Source organism: Cantharellus anzutake (genome assembly GCF_015039405.1).
Source record: "Cantharellus anzutake strain C23 chromosome Unknown EI90scaffold_4, whole genome shotgun sequence".
Taxonomy (NCBI): Eukaryota; Fungi; Basidiomycota; class Agaricomycetes; order Cantharellales; family Hydnaceae; genus Cantharellus; species Cantharellus anzutake.
Window position 1 is genome coordinate 714,115 of NW_024066954.1, and position 24,287 is coordinate 738,401.

General features: G+C 48.6%; 5 protein-coding genes across 5 annotated transcripts; 2 read left to right on the forward strand and 3 right to left on the reverse strand.

Moving 5' to 3' along the window:
* Window positions 1-4,817: 4,817 nt before the first annotated feature.
* EI90DRAFT_3033606 (uncharacterized protein) lies at window positions 4,818-7,675 on the forward strand. The gene is made up of 3 exons (XM_039058470.1): window positions 4,818-5,350; window positions 5,423-6,326; window positions 6,374-7,675. The coding sequence occupies exons 1-3, from the start codon at window positions 4,899-4,901 to the stop codon at window positions 7,448-7,450; spliced, it is 2,433 nt and encodes an 810-aa protein (XP_038922277.1). The 5' UTR covers window positions 4,818-4,898; the 3' UTR covers window positions 7,451-7,675.
* A 1,480-nt stretch (window positions 7,676-9,155) lies between these two features.
* EI90DRAFT_1724498 (uncharacterized protein) lies at window positions 9,156-18,781 on the reverse strand. The gene is made up of 43 exons (XM_039052073.1): window positions 18,531-18,781; window positions 18,123-18,462; window positions 17,966-18,075; window positions 17,678-17,899; window positions 17,420-17,618; window positions 17,167-17,366; window positions 16,852-17,109; window positions 16,747-16,796; window positions 15,996-16,668; window positions 15,890-15,948; window positions 15,634-15,820; window positions 15,374-15,581; window positions 15,108-15,319; window positions 14,261-15,055; window positions 14,160-14,211; window positions 14,075-14,099; window positions 13,877-14,020; window positions 13,742-13,815; window positions 13,642-13,684; window positions 13,570-13,580; window positions 13,439-13,519; window positions 13,352-13,389; window positions 13,061-13,286; window positions 12,979-13,003; window positions 12,827-12,927; window positions 12,283-12,776; window positions 12,208-12,231; window positions 12,077-12,155; window positions 11,893-12,020; window positions 11,709-11,840; window positions 11,540-11,657; window positions 11,331-11,487; window positions 11,146-11,275; window positions 10,970-11,079; window positions 10,900-10,908; window positions 10,807-10,846; window positions 10,743-10,759; window positions 10,509-10,680; window positions 10,224-10,440; window positions 10,025-10,167; window positions 9,884-9,973; window positions 9,677-9,830; window positions 9,156-9,617 (listed from the first exon to the last, which is right to left on the reverse strand). Exons 2-43 carry the CDS (start codon window positions 18,309-18,311, stop codon window positions 9,534-9,536), a joined length of 6,480 nt encoding a protein of 2,159 aa, XP_038922278.1. The 5' UTR covers window positions 18,312-18,462; window positions 18,531-18,781; the 3' UTR covers window positions 9,156-9,533.
* On the reverse strand, window positions 18,516-19,343 carry EI90DRAFT_3033626 (uncharacterized protein). The gene is made up of 2 exons (XM_039058471.1): window positions 18,759-19,343; window positions 18,516-18,676 (listed from the first exon to the last, which is right to left on the reverse strand). The coding sequence occupies exon 1, from the start codon at window positions 19,242-19,244 to the stop codon at window positions 19,014-19,016; it is 231 nt and encodes a 76-aa protein (XP_038922279.1). The 5' UTR covers window positions 19,245-19,343; the 3' UTR covers window positions 18,516-18,676; window positions 18,759-19,013.
* A 2,173-nt stretch (window positions 19,344-21,516) lies between these two features.
* EI90DRAFT_3150498 (uncharacterized protein) lies at window positions 21,517-22,696 on the forward strand. The gene is made up of 2 exons (XM_039065664.1): window positions 21,517-22,123; window positions 22,174-22,696. Exons 1-2 carry the CDS (start codon window positions 21,962-21,964, stop codon window positions 22,198-22,200), a joined length of 189 nt encoding a protein of 62 aa, XP_038922280.1. The 5' UTR covers window positions 21,517-21,961; the 3' UTR covers window positions 22,201-22,696.
* A 108-nt stretch (window positions 22,697-22,804) lies between these two features.
* EI90DRAFT_3011971 (uncharacterized protein) lies at window positions 22,805-23,931 on the reverse strand (the record flags this gene model as incomplete). The annotated part of the gene is made up of 5 exons (XM_039056531.1): window positions 22,805-22,907; window positions 22,970-23,120; window positions 23,177-23,418; window positions 23,477-23,621; window positions 23,673-23,931. The coding sequence occupies 5 exons, from the start codon at window positions 23,929-23,931 to the stop codon at window positions 22,805-22,807; spliced, it is 900 nt and encodes a 299-aa protein (XP_038922281.1).
* Window positions 23,932-24,287: the final 356 nt, after the last annotated feature.

Consider the following 24,287-nt stretch of genomic DNA (forward strand, 5'->3'; position numbering starts at 1 on the left):
TTGAGTCACCCAATATCCTTCGGATACGCAACTCCACTTTCGGAGTTACCCGCATCCTTCGGTGATCTCACTCACGTCATCACTTATTAGTCACCTTCCATTCTTAGCACGACTATCTTCTTCTTACCATTCAGTCAGCTAACCCCCCCTTACCCATTTCTCGTTCCCATTCATTTTCCGGCCTCTTACTCTGCCCTCCATGGTCCGACACCTTGGTTCCCCGTTAAAGATATCATTCGGGACCTTTCGGTACCTCTCGGTATCATTTGGCACCTTTCAGTGTTGTCCCATTGTCATTCGGACTTTGACTAAGTCCTTTCCATTTCCCTTTATAAATACCCGTAGATTAGAACCTGTAGTTCCTCAGTTCTAATCTCGACTAAAATGCTACCCAAAGTCCCTCTGAGTGAATCCCGTTCCGTTCTACAAAATACCTCAGACATAAGAAATACAAGGACTAACTGAGACGTAACGGAGGCACAGCGCTCCCTCCGAGTCGCTGAGGCCGCATCCTTCTTAGAGCCTCTTGTACCATCCAGCAGAACCGGGCTTCCTGGAGAAGCTTCGGTCCACCACCGGAGTTCTCGGATCCCCCTCTAGTTGAGCCCCGCCTGCATTTGGACTCACGCATTTACCCCATACGATCCGGGTTTTTGACAGGTTGGGATTCCAGGATATGGCAGTAGCTGGCTAATGTGTGCCCTGGAGTCCTCCCCCAGATGACCATCTGACCAATCCAAGATGTGGCTTGAGTTTGACATGGTGATGTGGTTGCCAAGTGGTGGTAACTTCCCATTGCATTTTAATGTGGGAGTTAAAAAAAATAAGTCCAAGAATTTCAACAATGCCAATAATGAGTTTTATTCAATCAATAATCAACCAAAAACCTGACTCTGGAACTACTCATTACACCACATGTGCCACCACCTGTTCTACTACCTATAAACTCTCATGAATCATCTCCCCCCTTTCCCTGCACTTAGAAGCTTTTAATTCATTTCTTTATATATATTATATATATACCATGGACAAATTGACCCATAATCATTAGTTATATTACTTCTGGACTGCGAGTGAATGGCTGAAGCAGTTTGCCATATTTAGGATGCCATATTACAACAACAGGTTGCAGTGATGCAATGCAACACTTCAGTGTTGTATCTCATTGAAATGTGTTGCAACGCGTTGCAACTACAGTCACGTGATGCAACGGATCTGCAACTTTTCGGACAATCTCAACGGTGCGATAATGGGAGGTTCGGTGAAGGAGGTGGAGGCGTACTCACAGGGACCTACACTACTCACAAGTCCAGCCCCGGCCGTACGATGTTCTATCTGGCCAATGCTCAGTATCAGTCGCATATGTTCCGCGCACACAAGCCTGGAAATGGGTTTACAAGAATAAGCTCCGAGTCACGGCCATAAAATGGGTGTGCTATCGCTGGGGCGCCAAGAGGGTTTCGTACCTCTATATATTGTTTGTTTGTCATAGAGGCTGGAGTCCTGCCTATTTCGTCCCGCGATCAGACAGGTCCTTATGAGGGACGGAGAATTCCCGAATTCAACTCGCCGCATTTATGACTTTCACGCGCGAATACAATCTGGATTGCATTCGACTGGCTGAATTATTGCCGAGGACAAGTGAACCAGGTGGAGTGGAGAAATCGCAGTGATATGTACGCACCTTCCGATCTTGTAACTCAGCTTCCTAGCCTTGATTTCAATCGTGCATTATCATACAAAGTTCCTCCTGGCACCTCGATCACTGGGACCATTAAGTGTTCTTCCTGTTTGGTTTCTTGGACATCGACGTATGCTGTGGCCAACTCTCATTGTTGAGCCTGCAGCGTCATCTTTCCTTAGTCCTCTTGCTACCAGTGCACCATTCAGCGTACCAGCAAACCTTTGACGCTTACGTCTCCCTTCAGTTCACGTACTAGACTAATTTCCCCTGTCTTGACTCATATCCTAGCGTAGTACTACGCTAGTAGTATTCTAATAGGAACCAAAGACAAAGACGTCGGAGGTTGTCTTTCTGGTGCTTATAGGCGGGAAAGGTACAAAAGAGGTTGATTCTTTTCTGCGGATTGCTTTTTGCTGTCGGTTTACTTGCTTCATGGTTGGGATGATGTAGATAACGTGAGTGCTTGTGTTTATCCGGATCTCTAATGGACCTGCCCCTCTGGTTCTGGTTCGGGTTCTGTGGTCCTTGCGGTGTCGAAAAAAGCCATCTTGCCCAATGGTGTCAAAGGTGTTCGGAACATGCAAGCGCACTGCTAGATCATTCAGCCTAACACGATTCCTCCTTCCTCGCCCTATTTCGTGATCGATGCCGCTTCTCCATACTCCCTCCTTATTCTCGGTCCAAAGCTCAAGGTCTGAAATGGGATGCTCGCCGATGCGTTTTGAGACAACCGATGGCCCTCCTGCGACAATCTCCTTTACTCGTCTTCAACATCAGCTCCGCCGTTGATCCGTCCTTTTTTTCTGCACATCAGAGCTCCGAAATAAAAACAGAATTCGCCAAATCATTGTGTTCCGTGTCTTTGACGGTCAATGGTGGAATGTCAAATACACCGAATACACTGCTAGGAACGATATTATGGATGCATAGTTGGTGACTTCTGCAAAGACCCACAGCGGGAATAAGAGATAAACACGTACTTCATACCCTTCATCCTCTTTGCATCGTTTATCGCTTATTCGGGCTCTAAGATCTTGGGACTTGACCTGACATCTTGCGTGAAAATCACTCTTCCCCGTTCGGTGAAATGCGCTCGCAAGTGATAACACATTCTGGACTCCAGGGGGTAAGTCCTCCCCTGACTGCGGATTGGCCTGCGGCAATATCGATCAAAGCAGACCACGAGAAGAGCCGGCACTTGGCCTTGCATCAAGAGATTTGTTCTTATCGCGGAGCAATAGTGCTTGGAGACGTTATGAGAGAGCAATGGTATGGCGCTGGCTTGGTTATCTTTTATACATGCTCAGACAGACGCGCACAACTTGACCAACACGACTAGTGGCATGCCCATTCACAGGCATGCCAGTGGCTCAACCTACATCATTGTATCATTGTATCGAGGTGGCGCTTGGCCTGTCCATCAAGTCGTACAATCCCGAGGACTTTGTGTGGAGCTAGGAATTGCGGCGACTACGAAGCCATTTAGTTGAGCTTTGCCGGCATCTTGAGCGGGTGCAGAGTGATGACAGTAACATTTATATAATACAAGTAAGCGCCCATATGTGGTGCGAATGCACATTCCACAACCGCACCGCATCCCATCGTTGTGCCCACGAAGGAACACACATCATAAACGGAGGTGGGGGGGCGGAAGGGGTCGAACTTGAAGTACTGTAGGTGCAATTGTATTCACTGGTTGCTAAACGTCCAGTGGTGACCAATGCCCAGCCACAGAGCAGCAACCAAGTAGATCTGTGTTAGAAGCACCCTGATCGACACTGGAATATATAACAGCCCAAGAGCGGAACGAGACATCGACATCGGGGAGACGATTACGGAACGTCTGCAGTGTGTGTTTAGTCCAAAAACAGGCGCTTAATGAAAAGTCGAGGGCAGAGAACGACTTCGTTAAATCGAAGGACGGCGGGCCTTTTGCACTTGATCTGACAGCTGATGGCATGCAGCAATGAAGATCTCGCCGGCGCTTGCCGCTAATGCAGAGCGACTGTGGCATCTTGCTGGCTCGTACGGAGTTCGTATTCGGTGCTCATCACCTTGCATTTCTGAGGGCATGATACCGGTTCTCATACACTTGATCGTCATGAACAGATAGGCGGCCCCGATATTATTTGTGTTGGAGGAAGGGATCAAGTGATCTCCCAAACCATCAGGGAAGGGGTACCCCCCCTGGCATAACGGGCGAGTAGTGTATGGATGCACGCTAGAAGTCCTGGGTTCGATACCAGGCTTGTCCATTTTATGTCATTTGTCCAGTCACGCTGGTTTACGTCATAAGAATTTGGAGCTCCGGATAAGTCCAGTAGTCGCACCGGATACAAATTTCCTCAATTTGGGCACTCATTACTATAAATGCATCGGGGCCTTGAGCATTTGGAAACTCGCCACGTGTGTTGGGATCTCTCTCTTCCATCCACCGACCATGCCACTGCGACAAAAGGCTGAAGGTCTCAGGCGAAAGATCGATGATATCCTTGCAGTGGGAGGTGATATGACGTTACCAATTCTCACAGCCGTCAACGCTGCGGCTGATATGTGTCCTCCCCTAAAGAGCGCGACTGGCGGCGCACTCTCCATCATCAGCGAGGTCCAAGTTGGTAATTATTTATGCTGGGTTCGCGAACAAAGGCTAATGGTTTGGGATGGACAGAGGTTCAAGGAGAATAAGAAGGAATGGGAGGACTTTGGGAAATACGTCGTGGACAACGTGGCCGAGGTAGTTGCAGCTATCAAGTCCTATGATCCGTCAACGGAAGAGGCAAAGCCATGGGTAGAGAGCGCTGCAAAGCTTGATCGGTAGGTTTATTTATTTTTGACTGTTTTCGTGTTCACATCAAGTCCCAGTGCGCTACAGAAGATCAAGTCCGAAATCGAACAAAGACGCACAAAAATAGAGAAACGCTGGGCTTTAATCAATGCATTGTCCCACTTGAGAGATCCAGGAAGGATTGATTCCCTAAAGAAGGATTTTGACAAAGCATTGGCGTCGTTTCAGGTAATTTTCTTCACAATATCGTTCCATAACCCCTCTGATTTTTTTCTGATGCAGCTTAGAACGAATTTAACGATTGGAGTGAAAATGTCCGCCATCGAAGATGACTTGATTCTTGGTAGACTCCGATACCCTGATGTCGCCCACCATGACTCGACTCAGGCATGCCTAGAAGGCACTAGGGTCGATCTTACGGAGCGTATCATGGCCTGGTGTCACAACACTAGGGAAAGCGGGAACCGTGTCATGTTACTCACTGCTGTGGCCGGTGCTGGCAAGACCTCGATTGCCCACACAATTGCTGAACGATGCACAAAGGAGCATGCCCTATTGCTAGGCTTCTTTTTCAAAGCGGGCGAACAGTCGCAGCCTGATTGTCTGTTCAGCGGGATGGCTCGAGCCTTAGCAAAGCGCGATCAGGTCTATCGCTCCTCCATTATTTCTACTCTTCAGGATGATCCTACACTCTCAACAGCACCGTTCGCGATGCAATTCACGAGATTGGTGGCTCCACCCCTCCTGCATAAGCCTCCACTCTCCGACCGTCCAATGGTGGTCATCATCGACGCTTTAGATGAATGTGACGAAGAAGCCTTTGAGCCCCTTGCAAATATTCTTCGGGAAGAAGTGCCTAAATTACCATCCTCCATAAAGTTCTTTATCACATCAAGACAATTCGATCGTGTCAATCGCTTCTTCTCATCCCATTTCGATATCGATCGTCTTACCATAGATCTCTCAGATGATGCAAACGTGCAGGACTGTGCCACGTTTATACGTTCCCAGCTGCAAACGCTGAAGAATTGGCATCCTGATATACGGCATAAACTTGAGAACGAAGAGAAAGCAGTAGAGGGGATCTTGGAACGAGCAGGCGGCCTGTTTATTTGGATCAGCACCATCTTTCGCTACATGAGGAAGGCTAGCAAGGACCCTATGAGGATACTGGAGGGACTTCTCGGCACAGGCACGAAAGGATCGACGGTTTCTGCTGAGGGAATGATGGATCGATTGTATACAAGTATCTTGAAGAAGTGCAGCTGGGAGGATGAAGATTTTGCGCATGACTATCCAGTTGTGATAGGAGCTATCTTTGTTGCACAACAGCCTCTGTGTGTCCCATCTTGGGATGCCATTTTGTCACCTTTCTTGAAGTCATCGGTTCGATGTACATTGGCCGAACTTGCACCTCTCCTCTCAGGACTTGAGGATTCTCATGTCCCAATTCGCATCCTACACCAATCTTTTCGCGACTTTATTCTAGATCGGATCGATCCTCAATCAATCGGCCTTCATTGCAGTCCAGTAGATGTGAAGCGGGAGAATGCTAGAATTGCCCTGCGATGTGCCAAAATTCTGAATGAGGATCTCTCCTCTTCAGAAGGCCTAGGACTGATTGAGGACTTGGACAGAGAAGATGAACTGCCGCGCATCCCTCCAGAGAAGTTATCCGAGCACTTGCATTATGCATGTCGTTACATTGTTCATCACCTCAGTGGAGTCCAGGAACGGTCGCAGGAGCTCGATAAATCAGTTTGCATATTTCTAAGTCAGCAAGCCACTCGCTGGGTTGAAGTCTGCGTGAGGACGGAAGGCTACGTCAGTATTTCAATACTCCCTGAGTGGGCTAAGGTGTGGACTATCAATTGTGTTAATGAAATTAGCTCACGTTTTCTCAGTTGGCAGTTGACCAAAGGTCAAAAGATGCTATCTTCATGCTAGCCAATGTGCTTATCTGGCTTCCGTCAAATTTGGGATTTTTTTCAAGATTCCATGAGGCATATGAGGCAGCAAAGGATTCAGTTGTACTCTGCCGTTACCTTGTTTCCGTGGACTCGGAGTCCTACACCCTGGAATTGGCCAGGTCACTCGGAACATTATATTTAGCTCTTTTTAAACTTGGACAGCACTCGGAGGCGCTCCCATTCATCAAGGAAAGTGTCAAGCTCGGGCGTGAGCTAGTTGCCATTCATCCAGGGACATACAATCAAGATTTGGCCTGGTCACTCGAGAGCCTATGTCATGCTCTTTCCAATCTTGGACGGCACTCAGAGGCGCTCCCATTCATCGAGGAAAGCGTCAAAATCTACCGCCAGCTCGTTGCTGTTCACCCGGAATCATACACCCCAGATTTGGCTTTGTCACTCAACAACCTATATGCCTCTCTTTCGGATCTCAGACAGTACTCGGCGGCGCTCCCATTCATCGAGGAAAGCGTCAAACTCGGGCGCGAGCTGGTTGCCGTTAACCCAGGATTACACACCCCAGGTTTGGCTCGGTCACTCGTCAATCTATATCATGCTCTTTCGAATCTCAAACAGCACTCCAAAGCGCTCCCATTCATCGAGGAAAGCATCAAACTCTACCGTGAGCTGGTTGCCGTTAACCCAGGATTATACACCCTAGATTTGGCTTTGCCACTCAACAATCTATATGATGCTTTTTCAAATCTCGGACGGCACTCCGAGGCGCTCCCGTTCATTGAGGAAAGCGTCAAACTCTACCGTGAGCTGGTTGTCGTTAACCCAGGATTACACACTCCAGGTTTGGCTTGGTCCCTCGACAATCTATATAATGCTCTTTCGAATCTCGGACGGCACTCCGAAGCGCTCCCATTCATTGAGGAAAGCGTCAAACTCTACCGTGAGCTGGTTGCCATTAACCCGGGATTACACACCTCAAATTTGGATATGTCACTCAACGAACTACATATCGCAGTTTCTAACCTCGGACGTGATTCTGAGGCACTAATTTGAACGATTTGAGACCGGGACCTTCCTCTTTCCCTCATTTAACGTCCGTTTTTACTTCGAAACTCTTGATGAAATGTTTATTGGCTGTTTAGCCAACTTTGTAGGCACGAATTGAAAGACGAAATCAGCGGGTTAGTGTGGCAATACATATGTGAGTGTGGGGGACGATGAACTAGTTTATACCTTGGGCCCTGGGCAGGGGCAGAACAGTGACATTACTAGCATAGGTCGAATTAGGTCAAAGCATGCTGCCTATTACGTGGTCCGAACCCATTTGTGTCTATTGCATAGCACGGCCCTTCTTTACACCCTTCCAGCCCATAAGATCATCTCCTAGTCCGCTGGCTTTAGTCCAATAATAGTACATAAAAATCGATGAAAGCCACGGATTCGATGCAGCGAGTCCATTCTGTATGCTGTGAGTGCTGGCGGGCTATGTCAAGCAAGCTTCCCGGAGATTAGTTATCGTTATTTTGCATGTCGTAGGTCAGGCATGAAGGGGATCACGACATGTACACATAACGGTGAGGGAAAAGGAAGAAAGCTCACGAAACAGTCAAAGACCGTGTCCTGAACTTTATCTTCATGATGCCTTTCACCATATCTTCCGCATTCCACCCATTTGGAAATGGAAACTCCAAGCAGAAACAAAAGCCCTAAGGAATCCGTGCTAGATTTGGATGGCAAAGAGAAGAAGAATTGATGGACGGGTGGAATGGTTCATTAGCATCGATAGCTTCAGTAGAAGAGTTGGATAAATACGGAGATGCAGGAAGGAGCAGGGAGGTGGGTGATGGGGATCAAATGAGTGTATCCAATGGATAGATTGGATGCGTGAGTCGGGTTCATGAGTATTGCCAAGGAGCGATGACCTTCAAGTTAAGGATCCCAGCCTCTGACACGACGACCTCACATCTTGGTAATGGGGGTCGGGGCGCACCCGCAGGGACCTAGTATACTACTCACACGTCCTGCCCTGGCGGCACGATTATCTACCAGCATCAGTCCCACGCACACAAGCACGGAAATGGGTTTACGAGGATTAGCTCCGAGTCACCATAAATAGGAGTGCTATCGAAGGGTTTCGTCCCGCGATCAGTTCGTGTCCTTTCAATGAGGGACCGGCCGAGTGTAATTCATTCAACTCACACTCTTGGCGTATCCTTGGCACATTTATGATTTTTACGCGCGAACACAACCCAATTGTCGCCGGTGTTCAGGTATGCCAAGAGGAATTTGTTCTGCGATGAGTTTTCGTTCCTGTGCTGGTGAGGAACGGAGGGTGTATTGAGCCTGAATTCATTCGTGATGCCAGTTTGAATTTGGGACATTCCCTGGCACCCGCATTTTTCATGACGTGCTACTAAGCCTCGAAGACTTCTGTATCCTCTCTTGGCTTCCGTACCTGAGGTGCTGAAGATCCTAGATCAGGCATTCTTGATACGCAGCTCTGAAGATGGACGTCTCGTTCCGAAAGGGTGGACACTGGATGATGACGCTAAAGCACATGTAAATCCGTTTCAGTATCCCAAACACACTCTGGTGGCGCTCATCTTCATGCATTCTTAGTTGCATATCATCGCGCCAATATGCCAGTCAACCTCGGTCTCAGTCGGAGTAACATGTACCGTTATACAACCAGTTGTCAGCTGCGGGAGAGAAGTTACATGTAATCTTGTGCCATTATCAAGGCATGTCACTGGCGTTCTGTTAAGGCTCGAAAGAAAACTATGTAAATCAATCAACGTTCACCCTCCACGCATTCGGTTATGTAAGCTTCGGTCCTCAATCCCGCTTCCACAGCTGACAAACTATCTTTAATCCCCTTGCCGAGGCATGTGCCTGCGGCCAGCGCTGGTACTGAACTTTCACAAATCCGCGAGCATCACTCGATGAAGATTGTCACAAACACATACGCGATGGGTAATGATCCATTAAACGCGATGAACCGTTCGCAGCGTGATGCGCACGGGAGTTTAAAGGTAGGTAAGTGCTATTCTCTGGAGTTGAAGCTGGGTAGGCGTAAATATACATGACGTGTTTGACTCGATCAATTCAAGGCCCCTGAATTTAAGACAACTTTTTCTTAGTGAGAATGGGAGGATTTATTGTCGCACAAGTGCTCCCCGAGTCTGGCGCATGGAATCAGCAATGCCGAGGAATGTTTGTGCTAGTTGTATCTACACAAGTTGGTCAATTTTGTACCATTCAACACGATATGCTACGCACCGAATCAATAGCGTAATATGACCCGCATGGGATATTGCGAGATGCTCCTGGTGATGCTCTTCTGTAGATATCTGTCGCAAGAGTCGTCATAGAATCGAGAACAGGAGAGTAGGATCCAGCTGCAAAGGAAACGGTGAAGAACGACAGGGGCCGACTGTAACGGAGGCTAAATAATTGGCGGGAGGTCCAAAGTTACGTTGTGCTGACCCCAAAGAAACGGCCCTGTCACAGATCGCACGTAGCTCCTGCGACGGTGTAAGGGCTTCGCCATCAGACAGGAAGATAACACATGGGATCCTGACATGAAATTGAAAATTAATCAACAATTGATGGTACACACTAACGAACCTGTCCGCATTCCAATTACGTTCCATAACTCCTTGAGCTTCTCTGATTGCAACAGAAAAGTTTGTTCCCCCAGCAGGGCCCACATGCAGGAGGGGCGACAGAAGCGCGTCAGCATCTCGGGTGAGATCGTTGGTAATTATTGTCTGTGTACAGATCTCTAGTACGATCGGGTAGGAAAAAACAGTCTGGCGAGACCTACAGCAGCAGTTTCTCTGAACACGACTACAGAGTACGTATCGCGCCGTATGCCCCCTGGTGAGGCACCTGCACGAGCCGTCCAAAAGCTGTAAACTGCGGACAGCACAGCACCATATCTGTTATTGTTGTAATGAATAATCTGACGAGTCGCTGCCTGTCCAGCAAGTGGGACCCGATCCCGCTCAGCCATGGATGACGAACGGTCTAACACGAATATCCTGACGATGGGGCTTAGTCAGCTTATATAAATACGGAGATAATACTGCTGCGGTGGGGATTCTCGTACACATGGTAGGCAGCATGATGAAGTCCCGGGTTCTGGCAATCGAAGGAGTGTCCGTCCCCAGAGGTATACCCCGTAGTATTCCGAGCACTTGGAGAAGCGGGTTTGTGGAACATAGGGAGGGTACAAAAAGAACGCTGTGCCTTCATATTCTCTGTGGCCTTATGTTCGTCACCTGCGTATGCGATGAGGTAAGCTGCGTTTCCTCCATTCGCCGACTGCGATTTGCGAACAAACCATTGCATTCGGAATCACTAAGGCAAAGGTGAGATCATGACTCAAGTGGCGAATATCGACATACCACTTGGAGAAATCAACTTGGAGATCCTGAGAATAAGGATCTACGGGTTTCATCAGAGGTTGGGATTCTCCCACACTAATTCATGGTAGTCACCTCGGAAACCTATAAAATCGCGTTGATGCTCAGAAGTGAATGTTGTCTGAAAGACTAGTTCATCAGATACCTGTTCGCGCCCAATAGGAAGCATGTGTAATCCAGTCCTTATCCCTGTTAGGTTCCGGATTCATTCTTGGAGTAATGTGCTCCACTGTATCGTCAGCACAAGGACTGTTTCTGGGAGCTCGGCAGAAGTCAATGTGTGCGTGCCGGCCTAGCTCTTTGCAAAACATGTTGCAGTACATCGGCGCACCCGAGTCACCTGTGCTAAACTTCCGACCGGCAACCTCTCGAGTGGTAGAATCATCTCCCTCAAAACTCCAGGAAGTCTGTTCCATATTACCATGGGTAGTATTGTGCAACCCATGATGATCTTCGAATGCTGAGAGTCAGCCGGAATCCTCACTGAATCCAATCTCAGACCATACCAATAGCAAGGGTACAAAAATAAAGGCAAGAGGGACAGCGTGTCTCGCAATAGTGAAACGCAGCTGCACTGGTTGTATGTGTATGCGCTTCATCATGTTTCAATTTGTTTGGAGGGATACGAACGGCACACAAAAGCTTGTGTGCATCTTGGGTGTACTACAAAAATCGTTGGGAACCAGAATAAGACGCAGTCTATTCGAGCACACACCTTAGTATATTGGAAGGTCTCGTTGCGACCGACGAATGTAGTCTCGATAGAGAGGGGAGCAGATGCTATTTCGCATATTCCCTGTGACCCACAAAGCGCTCTGCAATCATGATCTTGCCTTGATACGACAATCAGTCGATAATCATGATTTCAGGCAGGATCAACAAACCCGCAGAGGTGGATTGCCCCGTTTTGAAGTGGGTGAGAATGTGACGTAATCGAGCACAATCGACTGCATAGTTGACATTTAGCTGGGCATGTTAGCCTGTTTTCGCACTCGTGGGAATCGTGGGAATCGCGGCTGCAAGGTCGTCAGCAATGTGATAGATATCATGGCTCATGCAGTTCCACACCAATCAATTGCACAAGGCTTCGAACATAAAGGTGCACCATCTTGCTTGATCAAACTGAGATGACAGGGTTCACCGCAGGAGTGGGTGCGCGCAGAGCACAGGTGGACGGCATCCTGGTGCCCAATTTGCTAATGACGATGATATATAATTAATTTCTGGCGTCAGATTATGCAGCAACACTTGCTTTTGTACAAGCTTGTTGACAACCTCTCCTGTCCTGCAGGTAGCAGGGTTCGCCGCATACATGCTGGGTCAGGTCACATCTTTACGCTAGTCAGCCACTCTGCCATATAATGGGATAATTGAAGTACGCACATATGATTGCCATCGTGGCCAGCTCTATCAATAATAATTAGGAAAGAACAGGATCGGAGGGCTGTGTCGACTCACATCATGCTACACATTTTCTCCGAGTCCTGGGACTCGGAGGCGCATTCATCACACTTCAAGGCACAGCAGTGGTCAGTGGTGCAATTGTGGTCGCTCAGGTGGTACTTGGATAGGATGCACTTGAGGTTGCAGTTTTTGCATTTGACTCCGCACATATCGATGCCCGCAATGAGTTCAAGTGAAAGTTGACCGAAATAGCGACGGAGCAACTGAATGTCTGTCTGTTCGGGGGGGAATCTGATTGTATTTGAGTCAATCCATCTCTGGACGTACTCAATTCGCTGCTTCGCTTGTTGGTGCAAGGCCGTCGCAAGCGGCAACAGCCATTCTGAATCTGGAATGTTCTGACGTGTGCCGGGGATCATGGCGATGCACTGTTGCTGCGCCTTGGCCAAGAGCTCATCTCTTATCTTGGGTTCCTTCATGACCGATTCAAGGAAAAAATGATTTCCAGAGGGAGTTTCAGGTTGAACTGCTTCATCCGTATCCAAATTCTGTCGGTCTAGTTCAGTGATATGAGGCACTATGTTCTGATTCTCCCGACCTTGAGATAGGTGTCTTCGTTTCCATACTCCGTGACACCGTAAGCGAGGGCAGTGGGCAGGAGGTTTTGGAGGAGTTGTGCTCGATGTGACGCAAGGGCATCTAAAAACCTCGGTCAGGCGGAGAATTATCATTTGTCCAGAAGGGACATACGATCAAGGGCACCCCAATCGCTCGCCTAAAAAGTTGAACTTTCAACGAAACTGACTTCAGGAGCAGGGTTACGACTACTAACCCTTAATTTTGCCATTAGGATCTTCATCCGTTCCAAAAATACGGACGCGGTGCCATGAGATGAATCCTGAGCATCTAGCCGTTTCTTCAGCTTGTTCATCAAAGTGTAAAACTTGGGAGACTGGATAACAGGCCATGGAAGAATATCGAGCCTGCCACGGTGCAACCTAGAAATAAAATTCCCTTCCTTTTCCTCCTGAACTATTTTCTGGAACTTCAGCTGGAATCTTATTTTCCCGTTTGGAAAGTCACTTATTAGAACCGGGCTCCGAGTACACCAAAAATTACTCACTCCCGGACGATCTCTCTCGTATCGGAATCAACAACATCCTGACAAGGGCGTGTGAGAACGAGACGACGTGATGGGCGAAAGGTTTACTTTGATTATAATTGCCAAAGTCGATTGGAATAGTTCTGGATTTGCTGATGGCTCGAATTGTGCGGCCGACGATTGAAAACTCTGGAGGCAGTTGAGCAGATAGAACTGGAGAGACGTGCCGGCATTCATACCGTGAATAGTTCTGAGCGCGCGGCGGCATTGCTCTGTTATTTGTAGTTAACAATATATGTGAATCGACACACCAGTAACGTCCCGTGAGAGAGCAAAATTATTCCGGAATAATACCTTAAGAATAACATTAAGTAGCACATCCCGAGACAGAATTGAAAGAAGACTGGTCACCAAATTGGAAAGCGCCACGTTGAATAAAACCAATAACATGTCCTCCTGCGAAGTCCTTTCGATAGAATGTATTCCTATGGGTGGCTCATTAAGAACGGTATCATTTTTTGAACTGAGGTCCTTGCACAGACGCACCTTCAAAATCAAGGCTCACAATCAAATTTGTGTCGGTTGGCGTTACGGACAACCACACGCCCTCGGTGCACCTCATTGCGGATCCAGCGAACGACGTATCCACAAAGTGATTTAGAGCGTAACTCTTCCCTACGGATTGCTCGCCTATGATGGAGATATCATCGGGGGTGTCCGTCAGCGAAGGATAGTAGGTCATACCCATAGAAGAGACGACTTTGACCGGCTGACGATGTAGCGGTCAGATGAATGTCGGTTGATGTGTGAGGAAGACTCGGGCACATGCCTTCGAAGCCATGTAGGTCTTAAATATACTCTCATACCATCCGATAGATATACTGCAACGAACATGTGAGACAAGCGCCACATAATCGCAAAGAAACGGACCTGTCTGCAATCGTTAATATATCAGCACCTAGTAATCGCTGCTCAAACTCGGGGGATGAAACACCATCCTCGAGTGGCGTGAAACGGTTGGAAGTGGCAACGGCGATGTGAATCGGTATCAAGCATATGAGATCAACAATCCACTTTCCAGTGAAGTATGTAGTGACTTCCGAAGGAATAGACTCGCGCAAAGACAGGCTTGTACTGTACTGAATGTCAATAGCAGCCAGTCTGCCATCCGTTGGCTTTCGCGTTCTATGCTCAAATGATTGGATCATTCGTGAAAAGTGAGATCGTAGACGAGCGATGGGAATCGAATTATTCGCTGCAGTGAAGGTGATAGAAGGCGAGCGCCAAGCCATGAATGAAGGACTTCTGCTTATCGTAGACACAACGGGGAACTTGGTCCAAACTTCGGAATGGCAATCAATGAGTGAATTGTACGTTGACTCTTTTTTTGAATCCCCTTTGGCTTTCCCATGAGGACGGAAAGTGAACTCGCTAGCCTTATTTGTGATCTCGAAACGAACTGCACTGAGCTGTCCTGTGTCATCCTCGATAGCCATCAGGTAAGCGTTCCTTCGTGTAACAAATGATGTGATGGTCGTCGGAACCGACGTAAAGACCTGAGGGAGTTGAAGCGGGATGCCTTGGGATTTTCCGCCAAATGATGCCGTGTGATAAGCTATCGTCTCCACTGCGCCCGAACTATTTGGTACCGTAATGAAGACACACGAGCCATCCGGACTGGAATACACGTCTGTTGGAGGTGGTTCCAATTTCACAAACGCTGGCCTGTTGAAAATCAATTAGTGAACCAATCGGAATGAATCATAGGAGGGACTACTTGAATTGCTCTTGCACCAGAGAGTATATCCTAAGATGTCCCGAGTTCTCGAGGAAGAGGATTTCATCTAAACCGTTTATGAAGCACATCTTCAAAAATTTGGCCTCAGCATCGGAGCCCATCAATAATCGTCCAAGGTCAACCGGAGAGCCACGTAAATTGATGCTCGTATATGATTCGTCGATTGAAAACACGTGGAGACGGCACTTGGCCTGTCAGTTCAGATCAGCATTCAGTATAGTCGAGACGCAGTATCGATAACCCACATCCAACAATGCCACCAATCTTCTTGGTTCATTGACACAAAACAAGAAATCCTTTCCCATTCGTTCAAAGGTAAACTCCTTCTTAGTCCTTCGAGAATGCAACATGTCGGGCATTTGAACGTCCTCATCGAGATAGATACAGATCCTGCCGGATGACGAGTCCTCCACGACTACGAGACATTTTGAACGTTCCAAAAGCTGAATGTACCTGAAGCGAAGTCAGTACATGGAAAAAGAAAAAGCCCGATTTCTGCACCAACCGTAATCTCGAAGTAGCTGGTATTGTGAAGCGGACGGAGTGGGCCCCGGTGCGGAAAATGGGGCGCGGTACAAACGAAGTATCCACAGTAAGACGTTGGAGATCATCGGACATTACTCCAAGTGGGTGTAACGTGCACACAAAGTGGGCAGGTTCATCTTTCAACTCTGTGACAGCAAATTTGAAATCTTGAAGCCAAGAAAAGAAAGGCACGGGCTCAGTCAATGAATCAGAGTCCGAATGACTCGTCCACGCACTGTTGTATCCATAGTAACTACGATCAGGAACGATATCGTGGATCCGTAGCAGGCGACTTCTGCAAGGACGCATTAGTGACTTCAAAGCAAGGGCGAAAACACGCACTTTACGCCCTCGTTTTTGCTCGCATCGTTCAGTAGAGCCCTAAGTTGCAACAAATGCTCAGCTTTTTGCTCTTGAGACTTGAGACTATATTTTGTGTATAAATCAGACTTCCAACGTCTGTGATATGATTCAGATTCCAATTTAGCTAACTCCTGAGATTTGGATGCCATGGTGCTCAAGAGCCATTTTGACGCCTGACTGTGGACTTCGGCCACGGCATCATGGAGTTCACTATAATCCCCATGGCTGATGCGTTGGATGAATACGGGATCGCTCATTGGAGCTGTCTCCCGCATAAGCGCTTTGATAAACGAACCAGATTCATTCTGCGCTTTCAACCATCCAAAGCTCGTGAATTTCGAAGTAACAGTGTTGAAAATCTTCACTGGTGAATATAGACTGCTCTCGGACGGGGACGGTCCATTAAGAATGGAGGCTATTGCCTTATCCCAATTGAGCCCTGTCACGATAGCTGTGTCAAGCTTCTGCAGTTCATCTGGGGTGACCTTTGGTAGGTCGTCCACCGCGGCGCGAGATTTGAGGACTTCAATCGAGGCTATGAAGCGGCGTTTAAGCTGTCGGAAGCCGTGAGCTACGATGGAATGAAATCTCAGTCGGCCAAAGACATCATCATGTAGGGGCAGCTGCGGGTGCCTAATGACGTCTTCCGGGCCTGTGATAAAACGCCAGAGGAGCGGTCAGGCGTTGGTCAATGTTTGGATGCGCAACTGCACTGAGAAGAGGACGTTACCTTGATACGTGGTGTCTTTCACGAGTGAAACCAGATCCGATTCCAATGCGCTGTTCTCGATCGGGGTGAGTGCCAGCCGTAGGGTTGCAAAATCGAACTCCTTACGGATATAGATCTATTGAACGCTCCACGAGCTGATTCGAAATGTGATGCTGTAGCCGAAGCAAGTCATCATCGAGCTGTTGTTTGGCAACAGCATAACGCGATTCAATTTCCTCATCAAGTGTGCGACTTTCGCGCTTCCTGCTCTTCTCGAAGTCTTCAAAAAGGGACTTAAAACGGTCATTCAAACCATTTTCGATGAGAATTTCCAGTGCCGCAGGATGAAGTTCGTCCGCCAGTTGGATGGACTGGAGAGGATCCCTAGGAGAGTGATCTTCGAGTAAGCAGATAACTCCAGTCAAGGAGCATATAACCTACTTGAGCTTTGTCCGAAGGGCAAATCGATTGATGTCATGAATAACCATCTTTGGGGAGCTACGTTGAGGAACAAACTGTGTCTCTAATAATGCCTGGCGCGTATCGCCTGGCACCACTCGCGATTTCCGGACTTCGTCCAGTCCTTCAGTGCTTTGAAGATATGAGTCCGCAGTTGGAGACGACGCAGATGGGATGGGAATCTAGTGAAAAATGAGCAAGAGGGTGACATGCAGAGCATGCATACGTATCAGACCTTAAATCCAGCATGTGCCGTCACGTTTTCTTCTTGTTCGACAGTTTTCTGGACGGTAAATGCAAAAACTCGATCATCACCCTCCTCATCTGAGTCGAAACCCTCCCCTTCGGCGGTGGTATCTTCATCCCATACGATACTTTCCATATGCTCCTTGGAAAGAAGGGCGACCATCTGATTGCTCAGCCGGCCTAAGTAACTGGGGAAGACCGCGTGAACGTGGCCATTTAAGCATAGCATAGACAACCCGGGACCTACTGCATGAAAGTTGCGCGATTTCTGGAGATGTCACCTGTTGCATTGTCATCCCAGGTATTTTCCTCGGGCCAATAGAGGACGAAGGAAGGTTGCACTAGGCCTGTACCCGGATCCATAGAATCTTCTCTCCGTTGGGCATCAAGGATGAGATATATTCCTGTTCTTAGATAAGGGCCTGAAGGAACCCCGCTGGGAGGTAATGGCGTCAAAAGTTCCCGGGCACTAATAACTCGAAAGGATGTAGGAAGGTCCAATGAAGAAACAGGCAGAAATTAGACTTGAACATACGTAGATGCATCGATAGCGCCAACTTCTTCGAGGAATTCAACTATACGAGACCTGCTGCCGTAAATTCCAACAGGTTTGAGCAGCACCTCATCAAGCGCAGCGAAATTGATCTTTGGAGCACGTCATATGGTGTAGCGAAAGTAGACTAATTACTCACCTTTGTCATCGATTCGAAAGCTCCAGGACGGAGAACGTTCATCAGGTTTCGAAGGGAATCTTGGGGAATGACGACTTTATGGACAAGCCCGTTGCTTCCCTGTTCGGTGAAAAGGGCAAGCAAGCGATATGCATTCTTGATTCGAGGGAGTAAATCCTCTCCTGACTGCGGATTTCGTTGTGGCGACATCGATCACAAGAAGAGGCGGCACTTGATCCTGTATCAACAAGGCTTGTTCTTATAGCGGTGCGATGGTACTTGCAGCTCGCTTGCGCAAGCTATGAGCGGGTAAGAGCAGGGCACCAGGTTGAGCTTTTATACAGGCCCAGACGCGCGCGGCCTGATAAGCAACAATATCACAGGGCAGGTGACTAGCCAATCGATTATTTGATCGGTAAAGCCACTCACCCCCTAAATGGACTACGTAGTCGCACCCCCAAACGACACTGACACTCAGACTGCCCATATACTGATATAATGCGATCCCTTCCGGGGTAAGGCCACGCCATGCATGATTGTTAAGCGTGAGGCCGAATTTGCCACTCGGCGCTAATGTAAGCAACTTTCAGGGTCCATCAATCGATGGCAGTGGCTGGACCAACATATTCACAATGCCGACTTATTCTCCCGATTAAGTACCCTGGGTTGTTCGCGCCTAAGCCAATACCTAATCAAGCGCTAATTTTCCACACCTGGGTGAGTTTACCCAACCTAAATTAATCGCACTCAGTTTCGCCCACGCCACATCGCGAAAATCGGATGGGCTTTGGAGCAAGGTCCTTTATCCCCGGAGCGCTCCGAAGACTTTGATGCATATCATCTACGATGATACCGGATAGTGCATTCAAACACTCGGTACGTGAGCAATTCCAATCGCTATTTGGCCTTCAGCTATGTGGATCCGTCGAGTAGAGTGGTGTTCGAGGCAGTAATCACAACCACCACTACGATCCAGGTGAAGTTCAGGCATATTCCGATTCTGCTACTGTTGCGGCATGCAACTCGAGAATGTCGAAAGTCAAGCATGCGTTGGCCAAGGAAAAGAAAGGGCTTGAGGAAGAATGTCTCTTTCGAAGCTATTACCACTACGTGAACTACTGCGTAAACGTCAAAAAAGTTCATACCTTCTCCTTCGGCGAAGGCTCATTCAAAGAATGGAGGAAGCAGATTTAGCGATCTGGAATTGTTTTCTCTGTGTGAGCAATGCTAAGATTTCACCCCCGTCTGCTAGCTCCGGCCCTCCAATGCTTTGGATCGATTGTCCCATAAATACCCCACTGCTTCAACGTGAGGACATGGGTTTCGTCTCTGAGAGCTGGTAATGGTATTCAGGGACTAGAGCCGACTCCATTGAAAATTAAAGGCCTATGCCGATCTTCGGATCAGTTCAACGCCGGCACTCCAAGTTGGCTTCCGAGCTGAGAGCCCTACGGGGAAATGGGAGTTTGAATTCGGTCAAAGTAGAATTGGGAGGCCACTCTGTTACTTGTTATTGGACTGTGAAGAGCAAAAACAAACATCAATACTTCTGCACCATCTCCCAACACTCAGCCCGCAATATGAAGGCTCGTTCGACCTAATGGCGGGAACAAATCGGAATTGCTCTCTCTCATGGGTGTAATAGCAAACTCAAATGATGGGACTGTGAGTAATGCCAGAATTTCACCGCCCGTCTGTTAGCTCTGGCCCTCCATGAATCGATTGTCCCGTCATCACCCGGGAGTTCGTAAGGGACTAGAGCTGTATAGAGCCGTATGAGTAATGCTTTCGATCGGCGCTCCAAGTTAGTTTCCGAACCGAAAGTCTCCATAGAACAATGGCAGTTTGAATTCAGGCGAAGTAGAATCGGGAGGCCACTCTATCACTGTGTCGCAGAAAAAGACCGAACAGCGAACATTAGTACTTTTACGCCGTCTCTCAACACTCTACTAGCAATAATCACCATGGAATTGAGGACAGCAGGGTACATTCCAGCTGCGAAGGAGGGGATGGCGCGGGGTTGCAGCGATGATGGAATAATTGTCAAGGGACTCACTGACCCCCAAGAAGCGGCCCTATAACAGTTTCACAGGGCTTGCGATAGTGCAAAGGCTTCGCCGTCAGTCAACCAGAAATCTGAGACAAACCCAGTAAATCGGTAATTTGGCAATGAACCTATCGGTGCCAGGACTCCCAAAGCTTCTCTGACCATAGCAGCAAAGTTTGATCCTCTATCACCGCGCACAACCAGTTCCAAGAGCGCATCCGCATCTCTGGAAATGTCTTAATTTGGCGATTATTGTTGATGTGCGCAGCAAGCAGTCGACGGACTTGAAAATACGATTGCTGAGTACGTACACATCGCACCTACACCCGGTGAAGCAGCTGGTCAACCTGTCCAGAAGCGGAGAGTATAGTGCTACGTCTTGTGCTGTTGCGATGAGGAATCTGGCGAGTGGCCTCCTGTCCGGCGAATGGAAGTCGATCCCACGTAAACATGGACATGGATCGGCCCAACGCCCTGACGATGCGACCAAGCTAGTTTGTACATAAACAACAATACTGCTACGATGATAGCTCCCTTACACATGTTGTGGGGTGTTGGGGACCCGCGAAAGAATGACGATCCCGGCATTGTTTATTCTTGGGCATGCCAAGAGAGATTTTGTTCTGTGATCAGTTTTCGTTCCTACGTGCATTGAGCCTTAATTCCTTGGGACTCGCATGTTTCATGTGCGACTGTGCATCGATGCTCCGGAGTCTGGTCCGGGTTGCCTTCAACTGGCTAAACTGTTGCCAAGGATGAATGCAACAAGAAGAAGGCGTCGAATCACGGTGAAGTATCTGCGATTAATTACAGGGCCTGTAGGATCCTTCTGGTCCTACAGCCTTTTCGAGAGAATCTGTCCGATCGAAAGTGAATGGGGTATGACCCCGTTTGTACAAAATGACATCGGATGGCATGCAGCGGCGAACGATGAGAAGAGTAAGGTAAGATCCCGCCGGCGCTTGCCGCTAAGCCTCACAATCCTTTCCTCAGGTTTCTGTTTCTTGCTAGCTCGTACGGAGTTCGTGTTCGGTGCTCAATCTGCTTGCATTTCTGAGGGACCTGGTACTGGTCCTCATACAGTGGATCCTTATGATCGATGATCAAATGCCTCCACGGATAAGCGGCCCGGGCCACTGAATGCATCTTTGTGGCGTCCAGTTCCGCACGGGGCACGCCCACATAGGAGAATACTACCACCGCTTCAGAATACAAGCTGAGAGCAAGGAATGCCAATGCGGTGCAGAGACAGAGACTAGACGCCACATCTTAACAGCCTGCCCACCATTCAGGAAACATAGACACCTCCTGGGCAACGTGGGTAGCTTGAGACAGTGGTCGTACGAAAAACTCATGGGCCGACCCAAGGGTATCACCAAACTGGCGAAATTCCTGAAGGTGTCCCGCGCGGCGGACAAACGGACCCGATCCGGAACGGAATTCAGCAGGAGAGAGACAGGATGGAATGGGGGCATAGAGCAGAGAAGCATATTATTTCCCCATCATACTTAGATACTGACACCAAAACAGACACAAAACCCCGACGACACCACTCCCGAGGACTACCTATACGACGCTACACACCAGTAACCCACCTTGTATTGACGATCCCCTCATGTACTCTTCGGTGTACCCAAACGGGATAGCCGCTCTGCCACGTGATAACGAGGCCGCGGGGTAATAAAACAGATCCAGCACCACCATCTTTGTGGCCTTAGAAGCTCACCACGTGTGTCGAGTGCCCAAAGATCTCTCTCCTCCATCCACTTAGGCAGGATACCAGCTTGTGTCCATCCACTTATCAACATCGACCATGTCGCTGGGGCAAAAGGCTGAGGGTCTCAGGCGAAAGATCAATGCAGCGGGTGGTGATATGGCCATCCCAATTCTCTCAGCCGTCAATGCCGCGGCTGATATGTGCCCTCCTCTAAAGAGTGCCACTAGCGGCGCACTTTTCATCATCGGCGAGGTCCAGGTTAGTAATTATTCATGCTGGGTACGGACCAAGGCTAATGGGTTGGGCAGAAATTCAACGAGAATAAGAAAGAATAGGAGGATTTTGGGAAATACGTCGTCGACAACGTGGTCGAGGTGGTTGCAGCCATGATCCGTCAACGGAAGAGGCAAAGCCATTGGACAGGATCTGTTAAGCAGCTCAGGGGGGACTCAGGCGAGCGGGAGCATGAGGTTGAGCTAGAGCGCAATGTCAAGGGTTGTTTGAGCATTGCACTCAAGTAATTCTTGTCCTACTTATAGCCTATCTAACTGTATAGCGAAGACGGTAACAAAAGGAAACTAGCGCCTCTGACGCTTTGTGCAATGGAGGGTTCGCCACTCGGCAACGCTTTGCCTGCGGCCGCGCCCCTCCCCCTTTGCCCTTGTGTGGCGTCGGGCTGCCGCAACAACAGGATCAAGTTATTATGGACTAAATATTGGTGGACAAGTGGCCTTGTGCCGCAGCCTTAATATTTCGTGCATCATAATGTAATGTGTCAACGCAAAGTGCAAAGAGGAAGAAGAGTCTGGTCACTAAACAGGAGAGACTCGTCCGACCCCAGAGCGATGACATTTCGTACATCGTAATGCAATGTGTCAACATAAAGTGTTAAAGAGGAAGAAAATTCCAATCGCCAAACGGCAAGAGAAAGCCGATCTACTAGAAGGGCCAGATACCGCGGTAGATCCAGGTGATGATCCGCGCACGCCATATTTGCCCAGGAGTGAACTCCCACCTGCAAGTATCCTGCGTGTAATCCATGCTAAAACAAGCCAGTTAGCGTTCATGCTCATTGAAGCTAGTTCAGGTAGAAAAACAACGGACAAGTTATGGATGGGGTCAGGGCCTCCACCAGGGCAAGTATCACGACCAGTGGGGCAATAGAGCGCGGGCGATGCCTCCTCTGGAGTATCCGTCACCCAGTCGTCCGGGAAGGTGCAGCCGCCCTCGAAGGTGTGGAGGAGACCAACCCAGTCTATCCAGTAGAACTGTAAGTTCGACTTTTACCCTATGCAGAGGAATCATACGTACGGCCCGTTTCGTGAACGAGAGTTCGGCCCAAAATGTAGTAGTCGTTGGATGCGTGGCTTCCGGGGAGCACGTCAAGGATTATAACAATACCATCAAGCTTTGGATTTGCATTGTAGTCCCATGGGAAGGAGGAATATCCAGCAAGGTTTTCAGTGCCGTCGACTGCACTGTTTACGCTATAGATATTGAGGTCACGAACCCCACCCATTCGAAGCTGGGTCTTCATGGCAACTGCGTTCGGCCTGCATGAGGCAGAATGTTGAAAAAAAAAGAGAAGGAAAAACGGAAAAGAAGACGGACCCGGTGACTTCACCCAAGTCGTACCACGTAGGATTGGCGATGTAATCGATACGAACGAGCGTGAAATAGTAACCGACAGCCCCAAACTCGACGTCCAGCCTGTTTATCTGTTCATAGATGGTGAGAGAGGAGGGTGCTTGGGCGCCTGGAGCGGAGCCTCTCAGTGTGTGTTAATTGAAGAAGCCACCATGCGCACCTCCGGCCGTGATGGCGTGCCAATACACATTAACGAACTTCAGAGCGAAACCATCACCACGCTCCTTGTGTTCACCGTCCCCTGCTCCCTTTGATAGGATTTCCTTATAGGCCTCCTCGAAACCAGCGAATTCAGTTGCCAGAGTCTGGAGCTTGCTGGACTCGACATGGCTGCCGCACGTAGGGAGGAGTGTGCTGTTCATGGGAGCAGCAAAGGCATGAATGCTGAAAAATAGCGCCACACACATAGAGAATCGCATGTTGGCGACCCGGACTGAAGGGAAGAGCTGGTTGCAGAAGGGGAGTGCAGTACTTTCTCTCGGACTTCTTATACCAGTCAGGATGGGTTCGTGACCCAAGGAATCCGTGAAAGGAATGCCTCGAGGATAGCCGCGCCCCGTGAATTGCGCTTGTACATCGCGCATGCTTGGAGATCACATTGCAGACACATTGCTTCAATCACAGCCGACCCCAGGTTGCTCAAGATGTAAATTACCATCTGAGACACTGTGTCAATCTGCGCAAGCCTGATTCAGCAATGGCATGCCATAAACCTAGGTGAAGATCAGGCACAACTCAAATGTGGCGACATGAAAAGCCGCAATGCCAAAATGGG